Raw genomic sequence first — 12,338 nt, forward strand, 5'->3', positions numbered from 1 at the left:
TTTTCAAAAAGAAGCTGTATAAAAATAATCCAGTTGAAATCTAACTAGAGTCTTCTGGTAACTACCTAATGGCTGATTTTCTAAAAAGTAGAATACACTGGACCCCAACTACTGTTGCTCTTTCTACCCACTGCCTAATTTCTGACCTTTTCTCTATTTCTTAGCAATTCCATTAGTTAAAAGGCTACAAAGAGAGAGACTAATTTGTTAACAGCATGTCCTTCTAAAGAACTAATACAAAAGAGATAGCAACTGAAGCAAGGTTGAAAATAATGGATTAAATTAAGTTTGGAGGTTAATTCCAAGGATTAATTATTCATGTAACTGCCAACTTCTATTACCACAGACAAGTAAGTCAAAGGCCACAATTTGCCAAAGGAGGCAATGAATATTTATTTACTTTTACTACTCCAATGAAAATAAAATAGTAGGATGAAATTCAGCTTACCAATACACAGCCAGCACTGGTGGATGTCCACAGCAAACGAGGTAATGAGACCTGACTTCAAATCGTGCTTCAGTGTCCATGCATTACTCGAGGACCTGAGGTCCCAACCAACCAATGAGCCATTCACTGTGGCATAGGCCAGAACTAACTGGGCCCCTGAGTTGAAGTGATGCATATCTACAACACAGCCATCTTCCCGCTGGTCTAAAAATCTGGTGAAACAAAGTAACAAGAGGTGACTTTTCCCGCTATTTCATCAGTTTCTACCGTCAGTTTCCATTTGCAGATGAAGGTGGGAGCTTTCTGCTGCCTGTCAGAAGGTGAAAGTGACAGCATCCAACATGTACCCTAATGGTCAACTCTCATTTATTTGTTTAACTCTGGAGCCTAAAAACAGCCATTCCACTTTGCTTACCTTACGGTATTTACACTACATGGTGCTTCAAGATCTTTCAGAAAGGGTGGAGTATAAATCTCAAACAGAAAACTTCTACAGCAACCATTAAAAAATAATTATATTAAATGCTCCATTTACTTTTCCACTATCCATTTTGGCTCTATACCAAGAACTAGATGGCTGATGACATTTCACTAATAAAGAACAGTTCCTTTTACTTCACGCTGGACTAAAACTCGGGGTCTGATTCACTGATGCCCAAGCCTAGAAAGCTTTCCCTTAGGTCTCAGCCTGAGACCTAATGGCAGCAGTGGTTTGGGAGCCATTTCCTCCAAAAGGCACTGCTTTAACCCCAGCTCACTTCCTTCTTAATATCTTTTGTATCCTCCTATTCAGATCTCTCCTAGGCACTGACTATATTACAAGTTGCATTTGTGTTTTATGTCTTAATTCCACTACTAAAATTTAAATTGTCCCACTCCATTTTTTGTGTCCACAGGCGCTCAGATGGTGCCTAGAACCTTGATGGTTCTTCCCCACCCAATATCCCTTATCAGACATCTGAACTTTCAGCTTTGGGGGGGTGGCACATCTTAGGAAGGAAATGAACAGATCAGAGCACGTCCAAAGGAGGAGCAGGATGATGGGGAAAGGAGAGACTATGCTGAGGGGCTCTGGCTAAAATAAGTGGAAATGGTGAGCCTGGGAAACCAGAGACTGAAGGGGACACAATGGCCTTGTCCAAGAGTGAAAAGAGCTGTCAAGTACAAGAGGGAGGAGAATTCCTCAAGCTCAGATCATTCCCAGGGGAAAGGAGGGGTCATGGGCAAAAGTTACAAAGAAAAGATTTCAGCCCAATTTAAGGAAAAACGTGCCCACAATAAGCTCTGTCTCCAGGAGAAGGGGCTACACTTCAGAAGAGTGGTAGGAAAGCCCCCTCTCTCCTTCCCACATCTCCTACCCTGGTGAACATGGAAAAGGTTATCCCCACACAGAGAGAGCACGTACAGAATGACCTGTAAGGGCCTTGCTAACTGGTGGGATTTTGTGATGACCACACCAATGAGATCATCAATTGTTCAAACTGAATATCAGATGATAAACAACTTTTGTGCAAGAACAAAAAGCCTCTTCCATCCAATGTACGCCAAAGGAGGCGGAAGGAGTGTTACATCAGAGTCACTGTATAACCATTCTTAAAATAAAACAGTAATTGCAAAGAGAGAAAGATACCTGCTTTGAAGGGGAAGTATTTTGGGAGATTTAGGCAACTTGGAAGCTTCGATTCCAAGAAGCTGCACGGCACCATTATCAGAGGCAATGGCCAGGTAGTGGGATCCTTGGCAAAACGTGAGTGTCTTGACACGTCCTCCTATACGTGTGTATGTTAGAATTGACCTAGAATAATGATTATTATAGTTAAAAATTCCTGAACCTCTGGTTAATAACCTCAGCTAAAAGCACATCTCACAAATAAACATCCTATTTTATTAAAAACAAGGTTATAAATTTCACTCAGTCTCACTTTTATTAAGGTCTTCTTACTTTAAGTCAGACACAACACCCCAAACCCCTTGAGCTTCTCTACCCTTTCCCTGTCCTGCCATCTTCAGGTATTTACATCATCTCACCTGTCACCTTGCCACTGAATGTGTGCTTCTCCCTTGATTTTCCAACTCTTGAGCCATAATAAAATCAATACTGCCAGTGCTGCTGGAAAGGGTGGGTGATCAGCCTTGAGCCTCCTCACCATCCCCACCAATTTCCAAACCAAAATAGCCCTCCAGGGTTACTGCTCCTTGTTATATGTTGTTAGAAGCTTCCTGTGGACAGGATCTTCTTTATTTTTGCGTATCCTCAAAACTATGCCCATCAGTAAGCACGCAGTACATAATTTGTAAAACTTCTTTCTTTTTTCTATTCATTCTCCATCCATTCCTTTAGTCAACAATCATTTCTTTATTGTAAAGTCCAGGTTTAATGCTGGGAATGCTAACAAAAACATCTGAAAGACATACCTAGCCCTTATGGAGCTTAAAAATCTAGCTTTTACACACACACACCCTACAAACACACACACCCTACAAACACACACACCACACACACCCATCCCTAATAATAGGTAATATTTAGATAGCACTTACTATGTTCCAGACACCATGTTAAGCATTTTATAATTAGTTCTCAATATCCCCATATGAGGAAACCAAGGCAAACAGAGATTAAGTGACTTTCTCAGGGTCACCCAGGTAGCAAGTGACTGAGGCTGGATTTGAACTTGGGTTCTTCCTGACTCCAGGACCACAGCACTAACCCACTGCACGCATCTAGCTGCCCCCAAGCCACAGTGCAGTCTATGACATAAGAGCATCCCATTAGAATACACAAGTGACTCTGGCATTTACCCCCTGTATGACTCACTTTGGGTTAAGTTACTTTACTCCACATTAGGATACCGGATGAGATGCTCACTCCTGCTATGGGAAGTGAAGGAACCAGCTCTATCCAATCTCTCTGCCCTGAGAAGAAAAAGGACCCCTGTCCGTGCCCTCCCCAGCAGCTTCCTCACATCCCACTCCTTCAATTGTTCCATCTAGCTCCCTTCACTTCTTTCCCTCTAGGGGCTCCTTGACTATCTCCATATAATGAGCACAGGTGATATGAGATGGGAAGAGAGGTTGTCCCCCACCTTCACATATCATTACATTTATAGGGTCATTGATTTAGAGCCACAAGGGATATTTCTCTTTGACCTCCTTTGCTCCCTCCTCTTCTGTCCTCCCATTCTTCTTCCATGCCCTAACTGGTTTCCCAGGGCTCAGGCTTTCACCCTTTAGTCACTGCCTTTCCATACTGGTCTTTCCCAGAGATCTAATCTGTTCCACAGCTTCAGTTGATCTATTATGGTGCTATGGAAGGCAAAAGATGTACATTAGGAAAAGGATGGAGGGAGGAAGTAGATAGTACACATCCTCACTGAGGGTGGAGATGAGATTTGAGATCAGAAGGAAAACAAGGTCTTGAGACAGGCAGGTGAAGCAACTGCCAGTTAAAATTCATAGACAAGGGGATCTCAAAATTGCAATGTGTAGTAACACTTCGGTCAAACTCAAGCCACTTCCCAGGAGCTTAGGTCTTATTATTATGGAGGCTTGTGGCTCTCTACCAGCCAGTGCCAAAAACCCGCTGTGGCCCTCCCTTCCTGGGCAGCCCCATCAGTACACAGACCTGAGGGTTCTCACACTCTACATTTCTGACACCAAAGCTTACATCTCAGGCCATGATTTATCTCCAAAACTTTTCCAAGAGTATCATTTCCACTTAAATGTCCTTTGAGGCTTCAAACTCTACATTCCTAAAACCAAACTCTACATCTTTCTCTCAGATCTGCAACTCCTTTCAACTTTCCTAGGTTTGTTTCCTCCTTCTTCCTCTCATTCAAATTATCTTTCCTTCTTCTCTGTCCCTTACTTTGGTAACATCATCAGTCATGAATTCCTGCTGATTCATTCTCAAAATGTTCACCTCCATTCCTTTCTTTCTCAACTCCCTACTTCCAGTCAGGTCCAGGCCCTAATCCAGTTATAGCTGGACTGAGTCTCCTGCTTCTGGTCCCTACTGTCTCCAAACATTCTGGCCACTAATTATAAATTACCCTTCCTTTCTTCAGTCATTAACATGCTCAATAAATAAAAGAATCTCCACTGCCTACAAGATAAAAATCCAAAATACTTAATCTGGGATTTGACAACTTCCACAATCTATCAGAAACTAACTTTTCCAACTTTTATCTCCCTTATTCCCAACATGAATTTCGAATCTCCCGTTCTGGCCACACTAGTCAACTTGCCATTTCCTGAATATGCCATGCCTCTGCATCTCCACTCAATGTCATTCTCCGGTTCTCTCCCTCTAAACCTCACACCTAGCCTTCTCTTTCACCTAACGGCCACAACGATCAATGACTCCTCCAAACTATACAACATTAGTCTAATTTATTCAGTTAGAAAAAAAAGCCAACGTGCCACTCTTGTGCTGATATTTAATTAGAATTAAAACTTCTAAAGGTAAGAGACTATGCCTTGTACTCCTCTGTACCCTACCCATCATCACAGAGTACTAGAAGACAGAATTAGTTTAATGAATTATAACAAGATAAATCCAGAAGTGTTCCAGGAAAGGCTGGAGATCACTTGGTATATAAGCAACTCCTGCTCATGTGGACTAGGCGACCTTTGGAGCCTCTCCCTTCCAACCCAGAGATGCTAAGGTTTTTCATCTGAAGAAGCAACATTGTTCTTTTTGCCCCAGACACTGCAACTGGCCAATGACCATGACACAAACTCTTTCAGATCTTCTCAGCGGCTTCCCCACTTTGATGGAGAACATCCCCTTAGACTTCAGTGCTCTGAATATTCCTTGCCACGTAACCTTTCCTTTCTACTGTTCCTGACACCTTTCCCAGGCTCTCAGATCACCTCCCATTGCACATAATCACCTGCAGACTGTCTCCCCTGTTCAATGCAGGAGCCCTCAACTGTTCTCGGTACCTGGCACAAAGCAATCACTTGATAAGCGCTTCCTGCCTGGATACATCAGGACCAGTCCCATTTACCAAACATTCTTCTGCTCTCATCTTAATGCTGCTGTGCTTGATAGTCTTAAGTTTGGTGTCATTTTTTTCCTGCAGCCTAACAAGTCATTTCTTTAAAACCCTCCCATCCAAAATAACTTGTGAGGAGCTCCAGACCCCTAAGCATCCATCCCACTCCTATCCCTTGGTGTTCTGAGCAGTCAAGGCTTCCAGGATCCTCCAAGATAGATCCATCAAATAGCTGTGTAGAGGACACCACACTCAGCAAACACTAAACTCTGGGTGGCTACCAGGAGAAATCCCAATTCCACCAAACAGGAGCATAATTCTATTTTATGCAAAACATCAACAAGAACAGATATAAAACAACAGATCTACATTAGAAAAATATGTAGAAATAAAAATAACATTAAAAATAAAAGCTCAAGTTCATGTAGCCATTTAAGGTTTTTCAAATATTCCTCAAACGACTTTATTTGATCCTTATAACGAGCCTATGTGGGAGAGGTTATTACTATTGCCATTTTACAGATGAAAAAACTGAGGCTCCCAGAGATTCAATCACTTGTCTAGTCACAAAGCTTGCTGAGTATCTGAAACGTCTGAACTGAGTACCAGAAAGATTCTTACAAATTTGATTCAACTAAAGAGTAAAAATAAATAAATAAATAAACCAAAAGAAGGTAGAAAATGAGTAACAGTAGAAAAAACGGCTTTCCAAAATGGAAAAGTCATTAAGCCAAGTAAAAGTATATGGAGGCAATATGGACCCAGAAATGTCCAAGTTGAAGTAGGGAAAGACTAAGAAAACTTAGAAAACACTAAACTCAAGTCAAGAAAAAAGGACAATAGTAGGTTACCAAATAGCCTCCTAAGGGACAAATTGGACACACCAGTTGGGATTTTTCTGTACACGCTTAGATACTGAAGAAGACGGCATACGTGGATGAAGGAAGGGATGTGGGTGTGTACACGCGCCCAAATAATATTTTACTGGAAAAGAAAGCTGCCCACATCAACCATCAATCATGATATATTATTTAAGGCAGGATGAGAAAGGAAGGCATAACTAAAGAGAATGAAGTAGGAAGATCTGAGCCCCCGTAGACTCTCAGAAGGGGAAGGAACCTCAGAGATTACCTCTCATATTTAACATATGAGGAACTGTGGCAGCTTCTAACAAAAACTCAGAGGAAAAGGAAAATTTTTAAGATTTATATTTAACTATGGAATCTGGACATGATCAGGGGCAGTACAGACTTCATGTTAAGGAGGCTCTTCAGCTTTCCTACACAGGTGTCCCCTCTTGAGGACTTCCTTCTGTTCCATACCTGGTGGTTGTAGTTTTCCCCTCCATCTTCTGACTGTTCCAGATTTTCACTGTGCCATCATTTGAACATGTTGCAAAGAGAGAGTGCTCATCAGAGACTCTGATGCGGTTCACTGCAGACTTGTGTTCATGAAGATGTGCAACCAGCAGGCCCTTGGGCCGCCATCCTGAGGAAATGGAGATGAAATTTTATGTGTATCAGAGTTGTGAATGGAGAGAGACAGTTCTCTGACACTGCCCCCCTTGTGCTTTCATTAGCAGGTTTAATATGCTCGTTATCACTGACCAAATCAATCTATCAGCAAAATTTTATTAAATGATTTCTCAGGGTGAAGCATTGGGCTGTCTGGAGGATACAAAGGAAAAGCAAAAACTGCTCCTGCCCTCAAGGAGTTCCCCTTTTAAAAGGGGAGGCAACATGTACATAAATGGATAAATAGAAATGGATAAAATGTAGTCTTAAAGAAAGCTTTATCATCCAAAGGGACCAAGAAATGCCACCTTTAGAAGACGGAGTTTAGAGAAAAAAAAATCAGGGTTTCTAAGAGAAGTGAAGAGACTATCCAGGCCTGTGGGACAGTCAATACAAAGGCACAGCATACCAGGAGATGGGCCCTTCCATCTAAGGTGACCTATGTGGTTGGGCCGTAGAGGGCACAGAGGTTTGTCATGTGCAAGAAAATGGAAAATACAAGAAGAGACCCACATAAGATCTTCTAATGGAAACTAAGGGAGTGCCCATCAATTGAGGAATGGCTAAGCAAATTGCAGTATACAAAGGAAAAGAAAATTATTGTGTTATAAGAAATAATAAAAGTGATGTTTGCAAGAGAAAACTGGGAAGACCTGAGTGAACTGATGCAGAGAGGAGGGAGGAAAAGCAGAACAGTTGATAAAATAATGGCACTGTAAAGACAACTCTGAAAGGCTGAAAGAACTGTGATCAGTGTAACAACCAAGCACAATTACAGAACACTGACGAGGAAACAGGCTCCTCACTCCCTAAAACAGTGGTGACAAACTCAAGATGCAGAATAAGACACAAATTTTTAGTCATGGCCCAATGCAGGAACTTGTTTTGCTTAAGTATGCATATTTATTAGATGGGTTTTTCTTTCCTTTTTTCCAAATTTGGGAGGAGAGTGGGGTGGAGGAAGGAAAACAGATGCTTAAATACTTTAAAAAATATTTTTAAGAACTTTAAACGCTGATTCTAGAGGGAATAAGGAGTCACTGGAATTTACTGACAGGAGTTGGGTTCAGCAGCTAGCCTGTGGAGAATATATGGGGTAGGAAGACGAGGCAGGAGGCCCATGAAAAGGCTGCTACCACAGTCCAGGCCAGTCTGCAGAGGCCTGAACCAGGGTTGTGGTCATGTAGGGAAAGAGAAAGGGACACACATGGGAGATGATGATGAAAAGAGAAATGATAAGACTGGGAGCTGATTAGACGTGTGTGGTGAATAAAAGCTAAGAAGTGAGAAGGGCCCCAGGCTGAGAACTGAATTCGGTCTTGAACTTGCTGAGTTCCCTTTGTGGAGACACAATCGGCCCATTGACTCTGCAGAAGCTAGAGCCCTGCTCTTTCAGCAGACAGAGCCACTAAAGTCCCAGAAAAGAAAGTTCTAGTCACAAAAGTCCTTGAAATTGACAAATGGTTCAACATTAGAAACACATATTAAAAATCTACTAACGTCTGTTTTGTACCCTAAGGACCACTGGGCCTTTCCATCTGAATGGCAGCTGAACTGTTTCCCCTTACTTGAAGGCAAATTCCTTGAGAGTATGGCCAGTCTTGCTTTTCTATTTGTTTCACCAAAAACTTAGCCTGCTTTTTTGTAGATAATAAGCACTTAATATTTTTTCACTCATCCATCCAGAACACCCACTATTAAACGTTTAACTGCCAGTCTGTGATACAAGTCTGGAGCTCTAGAGATTCAGGCTGGGAGTCATCTAAATAGAAATTATATCAATGCTATCCATGGGAACTGATGAAATCACCACGGGACAGGAAAGATCAAAAAGACAAAGTCCGGGAACAGAGCCTTGGGGCACACCAACAGTTATTGAGTGGGACAAAGGAGACAAGGAATGGTCAGATGAGGAAGAAGAAAACCATGAAAGAGCAGCGCCACCAACACCCAGAAAGGACAAGTGATCAACAGTGCTGAGGCTGCAGAGAGGTCAAGAAGGATGAGAACTGAGAAAAGGACATTAGATCTGACAGTAAGTAACCATTGACTCTGGAAAGACCAAGTTCAGCTGAGAGAGAAGGCTGGAAGTCAGACTGTAGACAGTTCAGAAGAACTAGTAGAGAGGAAGCATAAGTGGAAGACGTGACTATGGACAGACAGCCTTTTCAAGGTGATCTTTGTGTTTGAGAAGGGAGATCTAGGAAAAAGATGCGTGGTGTGGGGGGGTTGATTTGTTTTTTAAAGGATTGAAGGTAATTGGACATGACTACAAGTAACAGGCTCTCCATAATAAATATGGAGAGCCTGAAGTTCACTAAGAGATGGGATGACAGAGGGAGCAAGATACAAGAGAAAACAGGAGAGGGAACCCAGGGCACACGTAAAGAAGCTGGTCATGCCAAGGAGAAGGAGTACCTTTTCATCAGAGAAGGGTATAAAGGAGATGACAGCAGAGATTATCAGGGGGATGTGAGACAAAGAAAAAGAAAAAGCTTCCAGTGGACATACTTGATGTTTTGGAGGGCAATATGAAACAGTTGTCAGCCGAGAGGTTCAAGAGAGAGGGTGTCATGATAGGCTTAAGGAGAAAAGAAACGATTTGGAACAGCTGCTTTGGGGAGTGGGGTAGAGAATCGATAAAGGAGAAGTAGGACTCTCTTGTTGCAGTGAGAGCTTAGTTAAAATTAGATAACAAATGTGTGCGGACCTAGGTCACAGTTTCATTATTTCCTGCAGTCCCATTTGACCCCATGGCTGGCAGAAGTACTCTAAGTGGGGGGTATGGCAAGGTATAGACAGTAAGAGGACAAGGAAAGAGGGGACATTAGAGCAGAGGGCAGTATAGAGTAGAGCTGGGTCACCAAGGGGTGACTTAGAGAGTCAGAGCAGGGTACCAGTCTGGGAAAGTGCTGAGGAGAAGAGGAATCTGAGATCCCAATGAGGATGAAGAGAAGGTTTAGGAGTAGTTGGGAAAAAGGAGAGATGGAATGATAAAAGACAGAATAAGAGAATTTGGGAGTTTTTTAATGTGGAAGTGGGACACTTGTGGTGGATGGAAAGATCAAGGCCATTTCTCGTGTGCAGCTGAAGCTGAGGCACTGACACTGGGAGCAGATAGCATTATCATCACCATCATCATCACTGCCTTTTTTATCTAATATCATCATCATCCTTTTCTTTATTTACGTACTTAGCCATTTACTATTATCGTTGCCGTTGTTACTATAGTAGTTGAGCTCCCCTAAAGGGGAAATTAGGCTATTTGAGGAAGCATTAACATGTGGTAAAGCACAATATTGGAGTAAGAGTTGGGCTGCTGAGGGGGTCTCCCTGAGAAAAGAAGGACAGCATCCTAGAGGGCCAGGGAGAATGGCCACCAGGATCAGACCAGACGCCAGGAAGCCATTCAAGGGAGAAGGCCTAAGTAGGGGCAGCCAGGCAACGCAGGGGATAGACTGCTTTCAGAATGTACCATAACATAACATGACAAGCACTTTCTTTTAAGTCCTTCATGATCTATGAAGCCAGTCTAACGACTGAAATGCAGGATTATTGAATAACTACATGTAAGGTCAGGTGGCTAGGGGGTGCCACAGTACACAGAGTGCTGGGCCAGGAGTCAGGAAGACTCATCGATCCAGCCTCAGACACTTAGTGGGTGTGTGACCCTGGACAAGTCATTTAACCTTGTTGGCCTCGGTTTCCTCATCTGTAAAATGAGCTGGAGAAGGAAATGGCAAACCAAGAAAACCTTAAACAGGGTCATGAAGGCTCAGACACAACTGAAAAAACTTTGTATCCCCAGAGTTTAATCCACCATACCTTTGCATGCAGTAGGCACCTAATGTTTGTAGAAATGTGAAGATGTTTTATTGAGTGAAAAGTTAGGATACTCTAGAAGTGAGTCAGATGCTTTCCAAGAAAGCCAAAGAGTGCAGTGAAAACAAGGAGAGGCAGTGGCCTCCCTCTCCCTAATGATGCTGCCCACTGTCTAGCAGAATGGATAAAGGTTCAGGTTTCATCATGGAAACCAGCCAGCTTACTTCTCCAACAGTGATGCTATCTTGGTAAAGATGGCATAAAGGAATCTGTATGAACCAAGTTTCAAAAATAGAGCCATGATGAAGATCTGAGTGCAGTGGGAGCCAGCTATTGGGCTATAATCATGTGAAAAACATGACATTTTTGGAATATATCTTTTTTTTCTTTTTTAACAAGAAAGAATAGGGACTTCTGCCAACATTGGCTAACTGTGAGGAGCAAGGGTATATGCAAGTCAAGAATAAATCATCTTTCCCCCTAAGAGTTCTTGCTCATAGTTTGAAAAAAAGGAGCAGGATTTGTTCTGTACAAAGAATGAGCTGGGCTGAAAGGCAGTCAAAATGCTCTGCCACCGCATGAAGACAATCTGCCAGAGTAGGTTGAACATTCCCCTCTAGAAAAAATCAATTCAATATACCCATGGAAGTGTTCAAAGAAAGAAATTTTAAAAGCAAACTGAGGTGGTACATTCCTTAAACCACAAAACTGAATAGCTTTCCATAGGTCTGGTTAAATACAAGAGGACACTCATAAAGAGAGACCATTAAATAATGAATTGGCTGAAAGTTCTGAATGAACTATTTCTGATTCTTAAAGGAGGGGTGGTACCACAAAACTGACACACCACAAACATTAGCCTAAATTCTGGGAGATGATTATCATCCCTGAAGGACCTCATGTACAAGTCCGCAATTTTAGAATCTGGGAGTATAGCTTACCATAGAGGTCTGAAGCCCCAACTCTTTCCCAATGGCACATCCAAGGACCCACAAATATTCACATCCCTCTACGTGTCCAAGCACATACAGATTTATGGTGTCTATTCTCAGGGGGTTTTCAAGTTAAAAACAGTAAAACCTAATAACAATATCTGATCACACATGGAGAGCCTCAAATACAAATTTCCCAAGTTAAAATTCAGAACTCGCTCCTCTATGATATCAGCATGTTTGACAGTTCTAAAGAGAAAATACTTCCCTTTTAAAGAGTGAAGTATTCACCAAGCTGGGGAGACCATTGGGGCAAACAACAATGGCCATCAGACTGTTACCTGGTGGTGGAGGTTTGCTCTCCCACTCCGCATTCTCCATCATCTGCTTGGCTATCCTTTCCGCATGACATTGTTCTCGCTTCTGCTGGACCAGCTGCTGAAGCTCTGTCTTACAGGTCGTGACCCGTATTTGGTAAGTGGAAGGTAAAACAGTGCTGCTTAACACCTGCCCTGCAGGTTTCCTGATCTGGACAGCCGACACTTCAGGAGCCTGGGAATCGTGTGCAGACACTTGTGTCATGACTGAGAGACTGAAAAGTGCTAGAAACCTTCATGTGGAT

At 42.4% G+C, this 12,338-nt stretch overlaps 1 protein-coding gene across 2 annotated transcripts in view; it reads right to left on the bottom strand.

Moving 5' to 3' along the window:
- PIK3R4 (phosphoinositide-3-kinase regulatory subunit 4) overlaps nucleotides 1–12,338 on the bottom strand; it is a 66,170-nt gene that overhangs the window by 10,122 nt on the left and 43,710 nt on the right. For both annotated transcript variants that reach the window (XM_072651299.1, XM_072651301.1), the window contains 4 exons: nucleotides 12,058–12,268; nucleotides 6,771–6,936; nucleotides 2,079–2,243; nucleotides 449–660 (listed from right to left, as the gene is read on the bottom strand). In XM_072651299.1, the coding sequence (XP_072507400.1) occupies nucleotides 449–660; nucleotides 2,079–2,243; nucleotides 6,771–6,936; nucleotides 12,058–12,268 (754 nt within the window). The remainder of the gene's footprint in view (nucleotides 1–448; nucleotides 661–2,078; nucleotides 2,244–6,770; nucleotides 6,937–12,057; nucleotides 12,269–12,338) is intronic.

This window comes from Notamacropus eugenii, chromosome 3 (assembly GCF_028372415.1).
Source record: "Notamacropus eugenii isolate mMacEug1 chromosome 3, mMacEug1.pri_v2, whole genome shotgun sequence".
Classification (NCBI taxonomy): Eukaryota; Metazoa; Chordata; class Mammalia; order Diprotodontia; family Macropodidae; genus Notamacropus; species Notamacropus eugenii.